The following is a 22,795-nucleotide window of genomic DNA, read 5'->3' as shown; positions in this document are numbered from 1 at the left end:
TAAATGGCTTCCCCCACTGTTCCACTGCGAGCAAAAACACCGGCTTAATGCGCTTTCCTGTTGAGTCGGGGTTTTAGAGTTGACAGGCTCGGGCGCAGGATCCTGAGGGGCCCAGCAGCACCCGCACCCCAGGAATTGGGGGAGGGCTGCAGGTCCCGGCAGCAAAGGCGCTGGAGCAATCTGAGTGCCCTTCCTGGCCCCGGCCATTCTGGGTGAGGACCAGGAAGGCGCGTGAACTCCGTGGGGTGGCCTCTGGCCCTGGTGTGGCAAGTGCGGGCATGGGTTTCTGTGTTGAAGGCCTGCCGTCAGCCGTGGGCTGTCAGCTTCCGATGGATAAATTGAGCAAAACTGGCTGCCAGGTGCCACCTTTAAAGCGACAAGAGCCCTAACCTGTTTGGCTCAGTGGATAGCGTCGGCCTGTGGACTGAAGGGTCCTGGGTTCGATTCCAGTCAAGGGCACGTACCTCAGACCTCGGTGGCAGGCTTGATCCCCAGCCCTGGTGCAGGAGGCAAGCGATCGATGTGTCTCTCTCACATCGATGTTTCTCTCTCTCTCTCTGTCTCTCCCCTCCCTTCCACTCTCTCTAAAAATCAATGGAAAAATAGCCTCAGGTGAGGAGTAACAAAAAACGAAGCTACAAAGGAACACTAAACTAAAGGGATGGCAATGAAGATAACTGGACATAAATCGACCAGCCTCACCTTTGCAAACCACATATGTGGTCTTTGCATTTGTATTTCAAGAAGTAAAAAAAACCCGTAGTTTTGTGATAATACTAATGTCATCGACAGCCAACCAGGGTTCTTTTCTTATCTTTTTTAAATTAAAGAGTAAAGCATTTCTTTTTAGCTTTCTGTTATTCAGAATCATGAGAGATTTTGTTAATCAAAATAACAATAATGGCACCCTGGTCTGGTGGCTCTCTCTCTCCCTCCCTACCTCCCTTCCTCTCTCTTTTCCTTCCTCTCTCTCCAAAATCAATAAACATATCCTCTGGTGAGGATAAAAAAAATAATGGCAATAATATGTATTTATTCAGCAGGTATTTATTGAGTACCTACTAAATGTCAAGCATAGTTAGGCATTGTTCATTGGGAATGGGGTGTTGAGAGAGAGAGATTGAGATTGATTGCTGACCTGGTGGAACTTAGATTCTAGGCAGTGGTTCTCAACCTTCCTAATGCCATGACCCTTTAATACAGTTCCTCATGTTGTGATGACCCCCCCAACCATAACATTATTTTCGTGGCTACTTCATAATTGTAATGTTGCTACTGTTATGAATCGTCATGTAAATATCTGATATGCAGGATATATTTTCATTGTTACAAATTGAACATAATTAAAGCACAGCGATGAATCACAAAAACAATATGTCATTATCTATGTGTTTTCCGATGGTCTTAGGCGACCCCTGTGAAAGGGTCGTTCGACCCCCAAAGGGGTCGCGACCCACAGGTTGAGAACCGCTGTGATCTAGAGGGATCTTCTCGGTCTGCCCATCCCAGCCTCATTTAGGGCTGGTTCACAGACTAAAGGTTCAGAGCCACAGCCGGTCATGACCAAGCTTTGGTCTGTCTACAGCATCCTTGTCAGATGCTCAGATTGGACGCTGACTATTCAGACGTTAGTATGAAGGGTTCCTGGAAGTGGAATGTGCTTGTCAGCACCTTCATTCCTCAAGTTTCCACCCCCTGGGGCCAGCTGCCTCAGCACTCCCTTCACATCGATTAGCCACAATGCTTCCGTTTTCACCAATAGGCCTAGGTATCTGTATATATTTTAAATGTGCTCGAAAAAGTGTTCACAAGTTAGACATGAGAGCTTCGCTTCTTGTTGTGCTGCTCAACATGAACCCCGAGTTGACGCATTTAAAAAAAAATTAGCTCTAGCTTGTTTGGCTCAGTGGGTAGAGTGTCAGCCTGCAGACTGAAGGGTCCCGGATTCAATTCCGGTCAAGGGCACATGCCCGGGTTGCAGGCTCCATCCCTAGTAGGAGGCAGCCAATCAGTGATTCTCTCTCATCGTTGATGTTTCTATCTCTCCCTCTCTGAAATCAATACAAATATGTTTTTTAAAAAAAAAACAAAACAATAAACTCCTTTTTCTTTACCACTTCCTCTGCCAGGCATCCCCCACTCCCAATGCACAAAAGTCGTTCCAGGGAAAGTAAAATGACAAAGGACAACTCGCCAACGAAGCGTAAGGGCCCTCTGGCTGGGAACTCCCTTTCTTCTGCCCCTCAGCACACGCCTGTGGGACCCGGCCCGAGAGCGTCAGTCCTGGCAGTGCCCGTGGGCAGCGCTTGGCAGGTGTGACCGCAGAGGAGTCTGAACAGAGCGAACTGCTTCTTCTCCAAGAGAGCCCATGTCCTCCAGGCCCCACATCAAAGGCCACGTTCCCCGGGGGACCTCCTCTCTGGACCTCGCTTGCTCTGGGGAAAGGAGTGTGTGGAATCCCAGTGTGTCTGGTCGCCACCCTTTCTCTCCTCACATCTTTTATGGCCCAGGACACATCCTTTCGTCCTACTCAATGCCACCCTTAGAATCCCTTTGTTGCTTTCCTTCGTGGGCAAGTCACTTTTCGAGAAGTTTCTGACACCCCGTTCCAGAGCCTCTCTCTTTCAAGCTGAAGATAAAAAGCACCAGTAGAGCCCTGGCCGGTTTGGCTCAGTGGATAGAGCGTCGGCCTGCGGACCAGAGGGTCCCGGGTTCGATTCCGGTCAAGGGCACATACCTTGGTTGCAGGCTCCTCCCTGGACAGAGCCCTGGTCAGAGCTCATGCAGAAGGCAACTAATCAATGTGTTTCTCTCACTTTGATGTTTCTCCCTGTCTTTCCCTCTCTCTTCCATTCTCTCTAAAAATCAATGGAAAAATATCCTTGGGTGAGGATTAACAAAAAGCACCAGTAGAAGCAAACTTTTATATATATATATACACATATTTTTATTGATTTCAGAGAGGAAGGGAGAGGGAGAGAGAGATAGAAACATCAATGATGAGAATCATTGATTGGATGCCTCCTACACACCCCACAGGGGATGAGCCCAAAATCAGGGCATGTGCCTTGACCGGGAATCAAACCGTGACCTCCTGGTTCATAGGTCGACGCTCAACCACTGAGCCACGCTGGCTAGGCAGAAGCAAGCTTTTTAATCATTTCTTGACCAGGTACCCAGGACTCATCCCCACTAACAATCCTTATTCAGAGGCATTGAGACACGAGAGGAAAGTGATTTGCCGTCGGTCCTCCATCATAAAGGGTGGCATCATAGCGTATGGTCAGACTCTCGTCCCTCATTCCTCTCCGTGGTGAATTTCTTTGGCTAGTATTCATAATGGCACTTTTCTCAGAAACATCTCATGATTGCCCCAGAATAGAGGAAGGAGTTTATTTTGAACAGGGAACATGGCCAAGTTATTTTTTGAAATGAGATTCTTAGCCATGGACCCTTTTTTTTTTTTTTTTAATTTAACTACCTCTGACCTAGTTCGTAATATTGCCAGAAGCAGAACTAACAAAGGACGTGGTTCTTGTTTCATGAAATTGACAAGACATATTAAGTTTTAAAAGAAAATTGAGAGTTCATTCTGAGATGAGATCGCTGGCTTCAGTTGAGGCTCTCTTTACGATTGCTACAAGAAGAGAAGTAGATGGACTTATATTTTTCTGGAGGGAAAGATTGGACATATTCTTGAATGTTTCCCCATTATAGGTTCTTTATAAAGTCTGTATGTTCCCTAAATGTTAATAATAGTAGCATTCTAAGCAGAGATATGATATGTCATAGAATGAAAAATGCTAAATTTGAGGAGAAGCTAAAAAGTCATCTCATCCAAGGTCTTCCCAGTACAGGAGACCTTGTCCCCAGTCTTGATGGAAAGCCAGGAATGTCTGGTCATCTCCAGAGATAGAACATTCTGGTTACTGAGGAGCCACTCGGCTGTTGAGCGTCTCTGTTATAAACTATATTGGAAAAATGGCAGCTTTGGAATTTGCTGGCTCCCAAAAAGGAACTGATTTTAATACTAAATTCTTAAAATACAGTAAATCATTTCACGATGAAATAATAATGATAACTGGTACTTGTGCTGAGCACTTCATATCCGTTATGTCATTTACTTCTTACATCAATAGCATGAAACCTGACTCTTCCCCCTTTTTACACACAAAGAAATACGCACAGAGGAGTTAAATGATTTACCTAGATAACCCTGATGGAACGCGACTGAAACAGGAGTTTAAGCCCAAAACTCAAGCTTGAAAACCCCAGCTCATAGCCATTGGTTGTCCTTCTCACTTCAACCCTATTGGGCATGTGTTGAATTTCTGTGTACATAAAGGACTGACGCTCACTTGTCTATGTAATTTTTCCAGCGTAAGTGGAATCTTGAAGCTTGCCCCTCTGATTCTTAAGCCTACCCTTTATGCCAGAGTCCTCCAACATGCAGTCAGCATGGAGAGTCAAAAAGTTACATGATACATGCAATAAACTGTCAGTACAGCTGGAGTTGAGGACCTGAGTCTCAATGTTCAGTAGAACTTTATCATTTCGCCCTAGCCGGTTTGGCTCAGTGGATAGAGTGTTGGCCTGCGAACTGAAGGGTCCCGGGTTTGATTCCAGTCAAGGGCACATCCCCAGGTTGCGGGCTCCATCCCCAATAGGGAGTGTACAGGAGGCAGCCAATCAATGATTCTCTCTCATCATTGATGTTTCTATCTCTCTCTCTCCCTCCCCATCTCCTTTCCTCTCTGAAATCAATATATATATATATATATATATATATATATATATATATATATATATATATATATATATATATATTTTAAAAAGATCAGTGATCAGTTTGGTGAATAAGGAGCACTGGACAGCATTCTGGAAGCCTGCGCTGAAACCAGGCCCAGCTCGGTCACTGGATGGCCCTGCGACCTTGAAAAGCAACGAGATCTCTCTCTCTCTTAGTTTCTTCCTGTTGAACTAAGGATTGAAGTAGCAAATCCCACACTCTCTCCCATCACCAATCATTGTGCAGCCTACACCTGGAGCACACACACACTTACGGTATTTGCTTGATCCTGGTATTTCAGTCGCAGGTGAAGCTTCACTAGAATGCTATTCCCCTGCCTCTCCTTGTCTTGGTGCACAGGGGCTAAGAGCTCTGGCCACATTTGTCCACAGGAATTGAAATAAGGAAACGTCGCTCCCCCAGAGACCAATCCTTAATGCTTGTGTTCAAGGGGAGGCTGAGGAATAGGCATGACCGTCTTTTTAAAGGCACTGTTACTGCCCACTGAGCTCAGGAGGATTTGATTCTATTAAGTTTTGCAGGAAGAGAAGGTAAGAGGTTCTCATTGGCCTCCCTGGAAAGGTATCCAGGAGACAGGCGTCCCATATGTGTTTCCATCCTTATAGAAGGAAGAGAGGGAGGCAAGTGCCAAAGGTCTGTACTGTCAGCTCACAGCATGTGTTTAGGGACCACGAGACCAGGCCAGCTCTGCCTGCACTGGAGTCTCTTTTAAGACTTGATAATACGCTGTTATAATCGGCGTTGCTGACATGTCCTGGCCTCCCAGAATGGTTTGGAGTTCCTGCTGAGGGAGACTTTTTGCAGAAAACAATCGATCCTAGAACCAAGTGAGCTTTGGCATTTAAGTGTGGACGCTAAGAGAACCGTTGAGTGTACTATTACCCGGATTCAAATTTTACATGGTACTTGCCTTTTACCATGTGCCTGTGTTCTCCGTGACCTTCTCCAGGTAACATGTTCTTCTGAACTCTAAGAATAAAAAGTAAAATTCACTAAATTCTGTATTCTACTCAGATAGGACCTTGCTCAAAGTATCCATGTTGAACAATAATCAGAGCCTTGGAAATCTCCACCCTTAAACTTGATCAGAAAGGACTGGTTGAATTCCAATTAGAGACTCCTGGAGGGAATAAAAGCAGGGGAGGAAGTATTTCCTGTACTACAGCTTGAATTATAGAAAGACAGTCTACATGTTCTCTGAGACTTCTTCCTCCTCTTCCTCCTCCTCCTCCTCCTCCTCCTCCTCCTCCTCCTCCACCTCTTCCCTACTGTGTCCTCCCTCCTTCCTTCTTTTATTAACCCTCACCCAAGGATATTCTTTAGAGAGAGTGGAATGGAGAGAGAAACATTGATGTGAGAGAGACACATCGATTGGTTGCCTCCCACAGGCACCCTGACCAGGGCCAGGGATCGAGCCCTTGAATAGAACCCAAGAACCTTCAGTCCACCAGCCAATGCTCTACCCACTGAGCCAGACCGGCTAGGGCAGTGATGGCGAACCTATGGCACGCGTGTCAGAGGTGACATGTGAGCTCATTTTTTTGGTTGATTTTTCTTTATTAAATGGCATTTAAATATATAAAATAAATATCAAAAATATAAGTCTTTGTTTTACTATGGTTGCAAAGATCAAAAAATTTCTCTATGTGACACGGCACCAGAGTTAAGTTAGGGTTTTTCAAAATGCTGACACGCCGAGCTCAAAAGGTTCGCCATCATTGGGCTAGGACATACTTCTTGGGTATGTCCTTTCAGTTCAGGTTTGCATTGCTAAATGCCATCTTCCCCTTCATGGGAATGCCAGAATGCCAGTGTTTCCTTAACTGCCTGTAAGTTCTTTCTCCTTTTCTATTTTTGCCTTAGGTTATAATTTTATACCCTTCCCTTCCATCTTCTCCTCCCCTCACTCCCTCTCACCTTCCCTCCCCCCCCAAATCCCAAAATAATAAAAATGCAGAAGAGGGTTCATGGCATGTCCAAGCTTGAGAGTGGTTAAACAAGAAAGGAAGAGAAACGCTCTTTTATTTTTCTGAACTGAGTGATTAGGCTATTTCTGTTTCCCTGAGACAGGGGCGGGACCGTCAGGCCTTGGGCCGGGCCGTATAAGTCCCGTGCAATCATTCGGTCTGGCCCAGCCAAGGCATTAGGGGTGAGTTCATTAAATGTTTGACCAAATAGAGCAGGCTAATTTTTAAGTGGATAATTTTGTATGGCCCGTGAATCTATAATAATAAAAGCATAATATGCTAATTAGACCGGACAGCCGAACAACTTTCCTGACATCATTCCGGATGTCCTTCCGGACGAAGCTGTGGCAGCGGGGACCAAGGTAGAAGTGGTTAGGGGCGATCAGGCAAGCAGGGATGGTTAGGGGCGATCAGGCAGGCAGGCAAGCAGGCCAGCAGTTAGGAGCCAGCGGTCCTGGATTGTGAGAGGGATGTCCAACTGCCGGTTTAGGCCCAATCCTCCTGTGGGATCGGGCCTAAACCGGCAGTTGGACATCCCCCAGGGGTCCCGGATTGCGAGAGGGTGCAGTCCAGGCTGAGGGGATGCCCCCCTCCCATGCACGAATTTCGTGCACCGGGCCTCTAGTGATGTTATAAATATCCAAATGGCCCTGGGCAGAAAAAAAGGTCCCCCACCCCTGCCCTATGGGATCAAGATTAAGGAGTGTGATGAAAGATTCTAGATACTTAAAAATAATGAATTGCATCAGAACTTCCCAGTAGTCATAGTTTCAAAACGTTAAGATGTTTAGAACTTAATGATTATTTGTGTGTTTTTTAAAACCATTTTACCATGTAAACTGAGAGCACATTGTTCACATTTAACTATAGTGTCATCGTATCAGCAAATTTTCTTTTTTTTAATATTTTTTAAATTTTTATTTATTGATTTGAGAGAGAGATTTGTTGTTCCGCTTATTTATACATCCATTGGTTGTTTCCTGTATGTGACCTGACTTGGGATTAAACCTGCAACCTTGGTGTATGGAGATGATCCTCTAACCAACTGCGCTAACCAGGCCAGGCCAACTTATTTCTGATATTATATAAAATGCTGTTTAAACACACACATATATACAACTTGTAATTTTTTTAATGAGTTTAAATAGTTTTCTGAGTTTCGACATCCACAATTTAGAATCTTAACTCTGGTAGGGACCTCACGGTTTCATAGGTGAAGTTGTTTTCAAAGAAATAACTTGCAAAGGAGACAGACTTTGGCCTAGAAGCAAGTTCCGATGACCTAGTTCAGCATTCCTTTTACTAAAGCCTCACGTCTCCTACACAGATTCTAATTTTATCTTATGAATTTTTAAACTTCCGAGATTAGAGTATTGCAAGATTGAAGTTTTTCATAGACGGGTGGTAATGAGAGCAAATATAAATTAGAAGGTGATTTGGAAGTGAATCAGGAGCCTAAATTTATAGCTTCTGGGATGCTACTTAAATTAAAAAGTTAATTATAATGTGAATATGAAGGAAAGGTTTATCGCTCATTATTTAAAATATTTACATATTTATAAGAAACTTCATAGAACACTTTAATGTTCATTTTTCTTGTGTCTATGATATCTAATAACTATTATACTTTATAATAGAGTTCATAAATTTTACAACATATTGAAATCCATCAAGAGTTCAAGGCGAGAAATTATACCCCTCGGAGCAGTAAACACTCTTTGAAACGATGGATAACAGCTGCTGGAGAAAATAGAAGCTAGATTTGGCTAATTAATGTGGTCCTTTCGGGATTAAAAATCCATCAATGGCCCGGCTGGTGTGGCTCAGTGGTTCAGCATTGACCCATGAACCAAGAGGTCACCGGTTCAATTCCTGGCCAGGGCACATGCCTGGGTTGCGGGCACAATCCATGGGTAGGGGGCATGCAGGAGGCCGCCAATAGATCATGATTATTCTCTCTCATCATTGATGTTTCTCTGTCTGAAATCAATAAAAATATTTTTTAAAAATCCATCAATGTGGATTATAGACAGTTATGGGTGGAAGTAATAAATATATTTTATTATACAGCAAAAAGAACAAAGGAGAAGGCCCGCCCACTGAAGTTTGTTAGTGTTATGTTCACTGGTGTCCTTTCCCGGTCAGCAGCAGGCTGGCTTTTCCACCGGTCTCCGTGCACAGTCCTGTGTACACACAAGACAGGCTTCAAGGGGAACACGTGGAACAGGGCAGATCTTGGTGCCAGACAGGACAAGGTTTGAAAACTGATTCTACTACCAACTTGCAACTTGGGGCCTCTTACATTCCACTGTTTCCCCAGACCTCACTGTCTTCATCTTAAAAATGTGTCACAAGGTAGTATGATGATGCCTGCAGAGTAGTTGGCACATGGGCACACGTAGTAAGTGGCAGCTATCATCATCACCATCATCAGAAAAAGAAGAAGAAGAAGAAGAAAAGTCTTTCGGTCACCAAATGTGTGAGGTTTTCCCCACAGCAAGCAATTCTGTGCACCACCAACAGGTTGGTTGGTCTGTCATTTAGCTCAATTTGATACTGTCTATATAAGATAACTTCAGACCCCACAGGTTCCTTAACCTCAGTCCCATGACACTACCCCCACTCCAGAGCCAATCCCAAGTAAGAGGTCCCCCCGTTACCCACGACTTCTGTCCTGTTTGACTACAAACTAGACGTTCCCATGACCTCCTCCCTCTTAGATTCATTTACTCGGTGGAGCAGCTCACAGAATGCAGGAAACACGGATGTTTGCCAGTTTATCAAGGATACATGAGCAGCCAGATGAGAAGATCCATAGGGCCTGAGAGGGTCCTGAATGCCGTGAGTCCCTGTGGAGTCGGGGCGGGTCACACTCCGGGTGTATGGCTGGGTTTACATACCTGGAAGCTCTGTGAACCCCATACTGTTGGGATTTTTATGCACCTTTCCTCACATAGGCACGATTGACCATTAACTCCACTGCTGGCCCTTCTTCCCTCTCAAGACATTTGGGGGTCAGGGCTGAACATCCCAAGCGTGTACCCATGACTTGGGCTTTCCCGTGACCAGCCCCACGCAGGAGCCATCCGGGAGCCCACTCAGCCACCTCATTAGAACAAAACACTCCTATCACCCAGGAGATTACAAGGGTTTCAGAGCCCTGTGTCAGGAATCGGGGCGGGGAAAGCAATATGTAGTGTCCTGTTTATTTCCCCAATATATTTTTATTGACTTCAGAGAGGGAGAGAGATAGAGAAACATCAATGATGAGAGAGAATCATGGACCGGCTGCCTCCTGCGCACCCCACACTGGGGATCCAGCCCGCAACCCAGGCATATGCCCTGACTGGGAATAGAACTGCGACCTCCTGGTTCATAGATCACTGCTCAACCCCTGAGCCATGCTGTATTGTCCTATTATTTCACGATGGATATGTAGGTATTAACATGCATTTTTCTAAGTTGAGCGGTAGTGTTCATTTGACAATAATCAGTTAGACCAGTGGTTCTCAACCTTCCTAATGCCGCAACCCTTTAATACAGTTCCTCAAGTTGTGGTGACCCCCAATGTCATTGTTACAAATTGAACATAATTAAAGCATAGTGACTAATCACAAAAACAATATGTAATTATATATGTGTTTTCCGATGGTCTTAGGCGACCCCTGTGAAAAGGTCGTTCGACCCCCCAAAGGGCTCGCGACCCACAGGTTGAGAACCGCTGAGTTAGACAATCCAGAAGTTGATTGAGCTGCAGATGCTAAGCAGTTAAAGGATGGGAGGATTTGGCTTAATATTCTGTGCTCAGACCACATGCACCGTTAGCCCTGCAGTGTCCCTTTCAGTGACATTTTAAATCCCTCGCCAGGAATGAATTAGCCATTGACCGAAACTTCGCCCTCCAAACTGATAAGGAGAAAAGAGCAAATGGCAGCTTAGCCCAGAAGCACATCTCAGCCCCTCGATTCCTGCTCTGAGAAGCTTAATGTGATTTCTCTATGAAAAGTTAATGGGAAACGCATTTCCTGACCGGGGAGTGGGTGTGTGGGTGTCGTGTAAAGGGTTTTATGGGATGGGTTCAGCTTTCCATGAACTTCCTGTTTTTAGTTTGTATCTTTAAAAAAAATTTGTATGCATAAATAGGTGTGTGTTTTAACAAACTTATATTTCCCCGGGTGTACAATTGGGCTTTTCTGCTTGTTGCATGGTGGGTGAGTTTATTGGGTTTTGGAAAGTTTTAGAAAAAATGTTTTAATATATATATATACTTATTGATTTCAGAGAGGAAGGGGGAGGGAGAGAGAGAGAGAGAAACATCAGTGATGAGAGAGAATCATTGATCGGCTGCCTCCTGCAGGCCCCACACTGGGGATCGAGCCCACAAACCAGGCATGTGCCCTGAGCAGGAATCAAACCATGATCTCCTGGTAGTAAGTTAGTGAACGTGTGTGCAGGAAATGTCTTAGTTGTGATGCAGCTAACAGTAGCTGCCTCTGGGGCCAGACATTGGAAGACAGAGTGACCAGGAGTGGGGGCAGAGTCTTACTTTTACACTGGGGATCATCATATTGTTTGGCTGGTATTATACATGTAATACTTTTCAAAAATATGAATGAGTTTCCTTGAGTCTTAAAAAATAGATGAATAGCCCTAGCTGGTTTGGCTCAATGGATAGAGTGTCAGCCTGCAGACTGGAGGGTCCCAGGTTCGATTCCGGCCAAGGGTACATGCCTGGGTTGTGGCTTGATCCCCAGTAGGGGGCATGCAGGAGGCAGCTGATCGATGATCTCTCTCATCATTGATGTTTCTATCTCTCTTCCTCTTCCTTCCTCTCTAATATCAATAAAATATATATATTTTTTAAATAGATGAATGACCCAGCCAGCATGGCTCAGTGGTTGGGCATCGACCTATGAACCAGGAGGTCAGGGTTTGATTCCAAGTTGTGGGCTCCATCCCCAGTGTGGGGCATGCAGGAGGCAGCCGATCAATGATTCTCTCTCTCATCGTTGATGTTTCTATCTCTCTCTATCCCTCTCCCTTCCTCTCTGAAATCAATAAAAATATATATCTTTTTTTAAAAAAAAAATAGAAGAACAAATTTAAGTCACCACCATCTTTCCGCCGGGCCCTAGATTATTGCTGTGGTCTTCTAATCAGTCTCCTGCTGTGACTCTTGTCCCCCTGCAACCCTCTCCCCACAAAAGTGATTAAAAATTGTCCCATCCTTTTAGCATCTCAACTCAGAAGAAGCTGAAAGCATATTCAGACTGTGAAAAGACACATTTAGAAAACTATTTTAAATCTCTGGAAATGGCGCATGTTCTACCAGATGACGCCAACTGCCCTTGGTGGACTTGAAATATCGCAGCCAAAATTGTCCCCCTGGCCGAGCGGCTACACTCTGCACCAACTGGCCCCCTGTAGAGACCTTGATTTAAGACTGTGATGCACAGTCCGGCCGGCGTGGCTCAGTGGTTGAGCGTCAACCTATGAACCAGGAGGTCACGGCTCAGTCCCCAGTGTGGGGCCTACAGGAGGGAGCCAATCAGTGATTCTCATCATTGATGTTTCTATCTCTCTCTCCCTCTCCCTTCTGCCCTGAAATCAAGAAAAATATATTTTAAAAAGAGAAGAAGCAGCTCTTGTGTTCTCTGAGCAGTCCTTCCCCCTGTGCGCTGTCTTTCAAGGTTTGGAGGGGTCTCATTGAGGCATAGAGAATTGATCCAAACAAGATGTTGGGCTCTTCAGTGGCCAACAGGCAGCTTGTCATGTAGCTGGTATCCGTGGGGTACACGTCAATGTGACATAGCTCATGGTGAGCAAAAAAGAATTCGTCAAATAATGAGATTAGTGAATGTGGCCCCAGAGTCAGAATTGCTGAGATTCAAGATAGAGGAAGAAGGAAAGGGGGAAATGCATGTGGTTTCTGTTTCATGGAACAAGATTTAACCCTAGCCCAGAGCAATGATGAGCAAAGCTTAGCTGCTATGTAGTTACTAGGTAAGATCTCGTATTAAGGTCTTGAATGGCTCTCCTATCCTCGTCTTGGTCCTTACTTTGGAAACAAGTACTAGAAATAATTGATGGTGAGTCTTCAATTGCTAAAAACTCTACTATGCTTTCAATGAAAGAGACAACTTGAATCCAAACAGTGTTTGCGTCAAGAACTTATTTTACAACAAATTCAGCGATAAATCCTGAACTCTACCGAGTTGGGCCAACCTCCTGTGTCTTCTACGAGTAGTATTCGGAGGTGTTAAGGCAAAATTTGAAATGAATAAAAATAAATTCACTCAGTTTGTTTCAATTTTAGAAGAGACTATTTGTCTCTTTTAGAAATATTTTCAACAAAGTTCGAAATAAAAATGATTTTCTGGGCAAGGTTGGGCTAACCAGAAAATTATAATTAGCTTCATTTTCTGATTTGTCTCAAAATTGTAACTTCAGTTACATCCTGTCTGCAACCCTGGCTGTTAGCTGCCTGGAGAACTAGCCTGAGATGGGTTTTAAAGCCCAGGCCAACCTCAGGAAAGAATGTCACCATTGATTATCAGGCCTGTGTTGGGCATGAGAGTGTGGGGGACACACATGTTTGTCATACTAGTGGTAATTTTTCTATCCAGTCAGGAACAGGATTGGAATTGTTAAGCATTGACTAGCCACAGTGCCTTCCTCATGATCATTTCCGCAACCTGTTTTGTCCATTGCAGTTGTTCATTCTAGATTCTGACCTGTGGCTCCTCGTTCCATCACAGTGTCCAGGAGAACTTACTACGCTATGCTGGGACTGACCAGCAGACCCTGAGCAATGGGTGAATGATGACTCTTGACACACGTTTCTGTGAAAGAGAAGCTAAGGGACTGCTTGTTATAGCAGCAAACAGCCTGATTGCCTGCCTCCTCAGGCTTTTATTGTAACAACTAGAGGCCCAGCGCACGAAATCATCCGTGTGTAGCTCGCTGCCGCTTGCCACCGCTCGTCGCCCTGCCCCCCGCTGTGAGCCGCTCCTCCCGCTGCTGCAAGCCGCCAATCACGAACCTGGCGGGGAGGGACCGAGAGGTGGTCAGTGCACCTCATGGTGGCTGGTCGAGCGGTCGTTCTGGTCGTTACACTTACGTATGGTCCCTGGCCTTTTATTATATAGGGTAGCTTGAACCAAAATTAACCTCCAGATACAATCAGCAGGGTAAGCATCCTTGAGAAAGCTCATGCTTCTACAAGGTCAGGTTTGGAGACTAAACATAGAGATTCCAGTAAAACACCCCCGGGAGCTCGGACTTGTTTGGAAAAGTCAAGGCAGGGGCTGCCGCCTTCAGCAGGGTCCCCCAAGAGGCCCCCGACCTGTCGGAGAATCCTCCTTACAGACTTTGCAACCAAGTCCCGTGCCTCCCCACAGCATTAGAATTCCAGCTCATGTCCATGTTAGGGTCCCGGAGGGGGCTCAGTAACGAGCATCCTTCTCCCTGAGCAAGTTGACAGTTCTGACCAGGAGCAGCAGGTGGAGGCTCAGCCAGGCTTAGCACCCAGCCGCAGTCAGCCTTGGACGAGGGTCAGCTTGGCCATGAAGGCGCTTGTCCAGGCACAGCTTGTGGGGGCTGAGGGGGGGTGACTTTCCTACGAGGAAGACGTGAGGAAGAAGCTGAATATGTATCTTGATCTCCCAATCCGGTCATTCACCGCCCCTCTGAAGCAGGGCGAGGAAAGGTCTAGTCTAGAGAAAGGCAAAGTTGTGTCACACCACAGAGCACCCTTGAACCTGGAAGTGACGTCAAGAATGGGGCAGAAGCCCTGGCCGGTTTGGCTCAGTAGATAGAGCATCAGCCTGGGGACTGAAGGGTCCTGGATTCAATTCCAGTCAAGGGCATATGCCCAAGTTGTGGGCTCGATCCCCAGTGTGGGGTGTGCAGGAGGCAGCCAATCATTGGTTCCCTCTCATCATTGATGTTTCTATCTATCTTTCCCTTTCCCTTCTTCTCTGAAATCAATAAAAATGTATTAAAGAAAGAAAGAATGGGGCAGAAGAATCTTCTCCTTAGTATCCATAGCCTATCTGCTTTACCATCAAATGTTTAGTGTTTATTGCCTGCCTTTCCCACTAACATGTGAGTTCCGTGAGGGAGGGTCACTGTCTGTGTCTCTCCACTCTTCTCCATCTCCAGGGCTTACCCCCAAGTTGAAGCCACCATCATCTTCATGTAGGCCCTAGTCATTCATAGATAGATAGATAGATAGATAGATAGATAGATAGATAGATAGATCATGTAGGCCCTAGTCATTCATAGATAGATAGATAGATAGATAGATAGATAGATAGATAGATAATGTAGGCCCTAGTCATTCATAGATAGATAGATAGATAGATAGATAGATAGATCATGTAGGCCCTAGTCATTCATAGATAGATAGATAGATAGATAGATAGATAGATAGATAGATAGATTTATTTATTTATTTATTTCAGAGAGGAAGGGAGAAGGAGAGAGAGATAGAAACATCAATGATGAAGGAGAATCCTTGATAGGCTCCCACCTGCATGCCCCCCACTGGGGATTGAACCCACAACCCCACCATAAGAGCTTTGTCTGGTGCCTGGGAGCTGGCTTGGCCCTCACTGGACAGCCCGGAAGTCGGGCATCAGTCACCCCCCGGGCAGCTTTCAACTCCAGTGGGATGAGAGTTTTCCCAGGAGGGTTCCACATAGTCCCTCCGAGGGCCCCGTGACCCTGAGCTCAGCTGCCCGTGGCTGTGACCTGCTCATTCGGGTGTTCTTATGGGCCTTCCCCTTTCACTGACCCTGCTCCCTCCTTCCTGCTTCCTGGGAACCCTCCCGAATGAATGTCTTGCATCCTTGTCTCAGCTTCGGGCTCAGCTTTGGGGGACCAGAGGGTTTCGGCTCTCAGGTCCCCCAGGCCCTCTGATTCCTCATGTGACCGGCGAACCTGCCACCTGGGCAGTGGGTCGTCTTCTACTTCAAGTCGGAGACCCCAGTATCTCTTGGGGGAGGTCAGCCTGCTTCCTTGTCAATCCTGGGGTGTGATCACAGCCAGCTGACCCACCGAGGTGCATCCCTTTGCTCCGAGTGCAAGTCTAATTGTATTGATGAACTAAGGTCCCCTGCTCAGCTCATTGATTAATGCCGTCAGCCAAGACCTCAGGAATGGAAGTCAATGAATTGACCGCCAAGCAGCCTGTGTAGGTCAGCAGGTGCCAATAACCCACCCCTTGCACAGCGATGAGAGAAAGTATGTAGATCCTTTGTAGTGACTGTGCTATATCAGTTTGAGAACTTGCAGGCATTTTAATTGTAAGCTTTTCGGCTGTGAGTTACTGCTTAAAATTGTCTTTAGCGCTTACTAGGAAGCAGGCACGGAGCAAAGAACTTCACATAGATTATTTCCTCTAATCTTTGTAATAACTGTTTCTCTCTCAGAAGTGGAAACAAATTTTAATAAGTTAACCCTATGTCCAAGGTTGCACAGCTAATAACTGGCAGAGCTGGGTTTCGTCTGCCTTATTGCAAATCCTCTGCTCTTTAACATTTCTCTCTGCTCTTTAACAAGTCAAGTGTGAAAGTATAATACTTGATAGAGATTCTTTGTGTTTCACACACACACGCGCGCACGTTTAAAGCTAGCGAATGTTGGGACTGCACTTTTTAGTAGCTTATTCGAGGGGAACTACAGGTATTTCTTTTAAAAGGTGAAGTATTGCCTGGCCGGCATTGCTCAGTGGTTGAATATCGACCTATGAACCAGGAGATCATAGTTCAATTCCTGGTCAGGGCACATGCCGGGGTTGTGGGTTTGATCCCCAGTATGGGATGTGCAGGAGGCAGCTGATCGGTGATTCTCTCTCATCATTGATGTCTCTCTCTCTCTCTCTCTCTCTCTCCCTTTCCCTTCCTCTCTGAAATCAATAAAAATATACTTTAAAAAAATAAAAGGTGAAATTTTTTCCTGAATTGAAAGAGAAAATTTGATGATCCCATTAATTTTGACAAATTAATACATAGTTAATGAAAACAGCCAGAATTCTATTTTAAAATCTACTAACAATGTCAAACATTTTTTCTTATATTTATTCCATCTCAGCTCCCTGGACTCACTGTTCAAACCATTTGTCGTTTATCTTAGAGCACCATGAAAAGAAGCATGAAAAGATTTTTTTAAATATATATATATATATATATATATATATATATATATATATATATATATATATATATATATTGATTTCAGAGAGGAAGGGAGAGGGACAAAGAGACAGAAACATCAATGATGAGAGAGAATCATGGATCGGCTGCCTCCTGCACGCCTCCTACCAAGGATCGAGCCCACAACCCCTGGCATGTGCCCTTGACCAGAATCGAACCCTGGACCCCTCAATCCGCAGGCCAACGCTCTATCCACTGAGCCAAACCAGCCAGGGCCATGAAACGATTTTTGCTGTCTTGTGTCTGTACATTCAGCCTTTTCCCCTTGTTATGAGACATCAGGAATAGTGCCACCGCCTATGGGCACAGTTCTCTCAGAGCCGGCCTGCTGGCATCCCTGGGACTTGGCCAAAGGTGGATGTTAATGAGGTCTGTTCACTCCTCTCGTTGCCTGAGAAGCAAGCTCGGAGCGAGGGCTGCTGTCCCGTGGAAATGAGTCCTGCCTGGATGCTCATTACATCTGCCCCTGGAGAGAAGCAGGCTGTTGGTTGTTAGAGAAAATGAAATGACAGGTCACAGAAACAAGCCCAGATATTTCTACGCTGATTTCTAGAAGCTTTTTGTACGGGGACGTAGGAAGCAGGCGCCGAGTCGCTGCAGGGACGGACCAGCTTTCCTGGTCACTTGGGAGGAGGCGGGCAGGGCCTTTGTTCTGGACATTCATTACCCAAACCTGAGCGTGCCCCCGAGAGCAGCTCCTCTGTTTTTACTTTTAGTACAAATTCATCGTTGACGCAGTTACTTAGTAAAAATCAAATAATAATAATAAGTGTGGTCTTCGTTGGCTCCCAGGAATTGCTTTTCCCTCCTCTGCTGGCCTTCCCAGTACTTCTTCTGTCTCCTTCGCCTGCCCCACTTTCTCTACCAACCAGAAGGGATTAGATGCTTCCCGAGCCTGGCTTTGACCCGATTCTCTTCTCTTGAGAAATCTCTCTTGCGGATCTTATCCACTTCTGAGTCTTCAAAAGGGGGAAATTTGTTATAAGAATGTGTGTGAAACAGAAAGAAAAGGGAGCAGATGATGCTTTATCCGTCGGACGAGCACGTAACCCTTTCTGTGCCCGAGACCCCTTTGTCAGTCTGAGGAACCCCGTGGCCCCTTCCTTGGAGAATGGTCTTTTAGTTAAAATACATAGAATTGCAAAGGAAACCAACCATGTAGAAATAAAGTTATAAAATATCTCAAAGAAACAGAATTGTGGCATATCTGTCATAATAAAAGCATAATATGCTAATTAGACCAGACAGCTGAATGAAGTTCCAGACGTCATTCCGGGCGTCCTTCCAGATGAAGCCGCAGCGGAGGGGTGAGGCAGAGGCAGTTAAGGGCAATCAGGCAGGCAGGTGAGTGGTTAGGGGCAATCAGGCAGGCAGGTGAGCGGTTAGGGGCAATCAGGCAGGCAGGCGAGTGGTTAGGGGCCATCAGGCAGGCAGGCGAGCAGTTAGGAGCCAGCGGTCCCGAATTGCGAGAGGGATGTCCGACTGCCGGTTTAGGCCCGATCCCGCAGGGATTCCTATGGGATCAGCCTAAACTGGCAGTCAGACATGCCCCAAGGGGTCCCGGATTGCGAGAGGGTGCATGCCGGGCTGAAGGACCCCACCCCATGCACGAATTTCATGCACCGGGCCTCTAGTTCATCAATAACTCATGCAGTAACAAAATCTGATGACTGGAATCGAACCCAGGACCCTTTGGTCCGCAGGATGACACTCTTAGTAACTGAGCCAGACCGGCTGGGGCTACAAACATATTTTTAAAAATAACTATGTTATCAGGGGAAGATGCTGGAGCAGGAAGCTCTGAATTTTTTTTTTTCAAGGCTAGTTTGAAACTGGACATGAGGGACATACACCATGATTTTATGAAACACGATCACTAACAGAAAAAAACAGAGCCTAAACTCTTGGAACACAGTAGATTAACAGAGGGGAAATGCCAAGACGTCTTGGGTGGAAACTGTAAATTATGAGAAACACGTACATCCGGGAAGAGGAAAGAGTATTTTTCAGATTTCTCCACATGTGTGTATGAAGATCTGTGGCTTCCAATTTGACTAGGTCTCGTTTGTTTGTTTTTCAAAATCTTTCCTAAGAATCGCCCTGGTGGAAAACATCCCTGCAGGCCTTAACTATTCGGCAAACGCACCCTTTCACCTGTCACTCTACCAGGGCTGGATGAACTTACTCACCATGGCCCAAAAGTCGGTGGACATCGTGTCTTCCCACTGGGATCTCAACCACAGTCACCCATCGGCGTGTCAGGTAAGCGCATCCGCAGGGCGTGGGCCATGGTTTTACTGAGGTGCCCTCGACACGCCTTAGTATTCCGGCCTCCGCTTCTCAAGTGCAAGCTCATGTTTATAGTCTACTGTCCCCCGTAGCCCATGGACATCACTGCATTTGTGTGTGTGCTGTTGCTCATCACATGTTGCTCAGCTCCTGCTAGAACGCCTGGTTTTCAAGGGCAAAATCATGTTTCATGTTTCATGTTTGCATACCAGAGGCTCTCTATGCGGAGTTGTTGTATTGGGCAACTTCAGGGGTACCATCGGCATCATGGTGCCTGTGGCTGGCACGCCCCAGAATTCATCTTGGCACAACATGCGTGTTTACGGTTCTAATTCTGTAACCGCTTGGTCGGGCGTTTGGTTGGTTCATTGGTGTCATCATTTCTCTCCAGGACCCAGGGCCAACTTTTTTAAATAGTTCTCTTCAGGCCACCAAGTTTACCATTTCTAAAAAAAGAAGGTACTGCCCTCGCTGGTTTTGCTCAGTGGATAGAGCATCGGCCTGTGGACTTAAGGGTCCCAGGCTGGATTCCTGTCAAGGCCACATGCCCAGGTTGCGGGCTTGATCCCCAGTAGGGGGCGTGCAAGAGGCGGCCCATCAATGAGTCTGTCTCATCATTGATGTCTCTATCTCTCTCCCTCTCCCTTCCTCTCTGAACTCAATAAAAAAAATATTTTTATAAATAAAGAAATAAATAAGAAGGTACTGGCTGAAAGCCTGTTTGATTTAAATTTTACCTAATTAGGAGGACTCGGGCGTTGATACTTTTTAAAAGAGGACTTGGGGTATCCATTGGGCAGGCAGGATTGAGAATCACTGCCTTAAACCACTCCACTAACAAACATCATTTGCTTTTTATAGATTTCAAGATGAGAGCCAGGTTGGCCCCCTCCACCATCCAGTTTGTCAACCTGATTTTGCCTGTTTCAACTTAATCCCATTTTTTCCTCCTGTCCTCTGGGTGATGATGTGAAAGGCTGGCGACTTGACTTGGAATATTACACATATGCCTGGATGCTAGGGCCAGCATCCTATTAATTCTTACAACTTTATCCTGGCACATGGCCAGGAAGAGAAGGGGTTGCTTGTGGATTTGAAACAGATTTCCCTTCTTCAGCCTTCTCATCTCCAGGCTAAATATTATTTCAGGCAAACTGGTGCAGTGTCAGTGTGAAAATTGCATAACCTAATGGAAAGAGTGTCCCCTTCTTTCAAAATAGCATATTTAACCCCAGCTGGTTTGGCTCAGTGGATAGAGCATTGGCCTGCGTAATGAAGGGTCCCAATTCCAGTCAAGGGCACATGCCCAGGTTGTGGGCTCGATCCCCAGTAGGGGGCGTGCAGGAGGCAGCCAATCAATGCTTCTCTCTCATCATTGATGTTTCTCTCTCTCTCTCTCCCTCTCCCTTCCTCTCTGAAATCAATAAAAATAAATTTTAAAAAATAAGTTAAAAAATAGCATCTCGCCGAAACCGGTTTGGCTCAGTGGATAGAGCGTCGGCCTGCGGACTGAAAGGTCCCAGGTTCGATTCCGGTCAAGGGCATGTACCTGGGTTGCGGGCACATCCCCAGTAGGAGATGTGCAGGAGGCAGCTGATCGATGTTTCTCTCTCATCGATGTTTCTAACTCTCTATCTCTCCCCCTTCCTCTCTGTAAAAAATCAATAAAATATATTTTAAAAAAAAGAAAATAACATCTCTCCCCAAATTCAACACTCAGCAAGTGCTTATCAATTAGCATTCTCCTGTTTGAAACCTGGCTGGGACATCCTTTTGAATGTGCCTTTATTGTACAAATATTTATGAAGGGACTGAGCTATTGCTGGGGATACAACACCGAGTAAGCATGGTCCCCACCCCATTCTGTACAGTGTAGTGGGGAAAGCACAGAAAGCGATTGGTGGGAACACCGCGGGGGGCGGGGCCTGCAGGCTGGGGGCGGAGCCTCTGGCTTGGCCTCTCCACTGAGCTCTACGCTCCTGTGAACTCCTGTCCTCCTGCAGTGCTGTTCTTTCTGGCTCCGTTGCTGCTGCGGCTCCAGGCTTCCATCTCCCCATCTGTTGAGCCGTCCTAATTATGCTCTCGCTGGCTTCCCGCTATATTTTCAAGGGAAATCAACATTCTGCTCTAAACGCATAAGCACTATGATTAGCAGGAGTTTAACCTCCTTAGATTTTTTTTTAAATCCAATCACATGGACATGAATAAATCATGAAGCCAGACCGTCTTCCCAGTTATCTGGATTAAATAATGAGTTTTGTTTGAAGTTGTTTACTATCTGCTTGATTGGTTTCCCTCTGGATCTTCATCTCTGCGTTTTCCGTTTCCCTAAGGTCTACTTATGATTTTGAAACTTCTCTTTTTTAAAAGAATAGGTCGAGCCCTAGCTGGTTTGGCTCAGTGGATAGAGCGTCGGCCTGTGGACTGAAGGGTCCAGGGTTCGATTCCAGTCAAGGGCATGTACCTAAGTTGCAGGCTCGCTCCCTGGCCCTGGAGGCAGCCAATCCACGTGTCTCTCTCACAGCAATGTTTCTCTCTTTATCTCTCCCCCTTCCTTCCACTCTTTCTAAAAATCATTGGAAAAATATTCTTGGATGAGGATTAACAAACAAAAAGAATAGGTTGGATTTTTTTTCTCTCATTATCACAGTATTAGCTTCTTACTATAGAATGTTTGGAAACTACAGAGAAATGGAAGAGAAACAAAATTATCCATCTGACCATCAACAAAAAATGTTTTCATAGTTTGACCTTTTATGCAGTAGATCTCCCCCCTGTGATGTGTCCCTTCTGTTTCCAGAATCTTTATTTAGCAGGTGCGTCAAACACAACTCCACAGCGTATTGCTCCGTCACTGTATCTTCTCCCCTTCATCCTCCTCGATGGTGATTGGTGTTACTTAGCGTTTGATTAGAGTCTATCCTTGAATGTATTCCTCCTAGGGGTTATGTGGGTAAATAGTCTCTAAGTCTATAAATAACTGCACATATTTCTTTCGTTCACCCTTCTAAGCGATATCCTTGCCTGGGCCTCAGTCTTCTTCTCCCGCAATCTGAGTTAACTTAGTGTCACAGCTGGTTGGCTCCATACCACTCTGCTCCAGTTTCCTTGATAGGTAAGTGTTTTGTTTTCGGCCAGAAGTTTGTCAGAATTCCTTTTTCTCGTTGCTGTGGAGTCATTTTAGAGAATAGGCTTAGATGTGTCTTTCCACATCCCGTGAGCCTCCGTCTTTGATTATTTTTTCAACATGGAGGTCTTTCCTCAAGTTGAACCTTTCTTCTTCTGTTATTGGCAAACTTGTTCTTTTTGCCTCTTTTTCTCTTCCAGTGCACCTGTCAGTCACGTGTCCCATCTCTGCGATTTACCCATCACCCTAAACCCCTATCCCCCTTCTGTTTTCCTGCGCGCTCCAAAGCGTTAGGGGTTCCATCCTGGCCTTCTCTCTTTTCTAAGATCGATTGCAGAAATCACCTCTCTTCCTCCACAAACCTCCATTCCCTCTTCTTAATCTC

General features: G+C 45.6%; 1 protein-coding gene across 3 annotated transcripts in view; it reads left to right on the top strand.

The window, feature by feature from the left end:
- Window positions 1-22,795, top strand: part of PLD5 (phospholipase D family member 5) — a 165,917-nt gene that overhangs the window by 86,191 nt on the left and 56,931 nt on the right. For all 3 annotated transcript variants that reach the window (XM_059677325.1, XM_059677327.1, XM_059677326.1), the window contains exon 3: window positions 19,088-19,256. In XM_059677325.1, coding sequence (XP_059533308.1) covers window positions 19,088-19,256 — 169 coding nt within the window. The remainder of the gene's footprint in view (window positions 1-19,087; window positions 19,257-22,795) is intronic.

This window comes from Myotis daubentonii, chromosome 20 (assembly GCF_963259705.1).
Source record: "Myotis daubentonii chromosome 20, mMyoDau2.1, whole genome shotgun sequence".
NCBI classification, from domain to species: domain Eukaryota; kingdom Metazoa; phylum Chordata; class Mammalia; order Chiroptera; family Vespertilionidae; genus Myotis; species Myotis daubentonii.
Note: the sequence above shows the minus strand (reverse complement) of the source record. Positions and strands in the feature narration are given on the sequence as shown.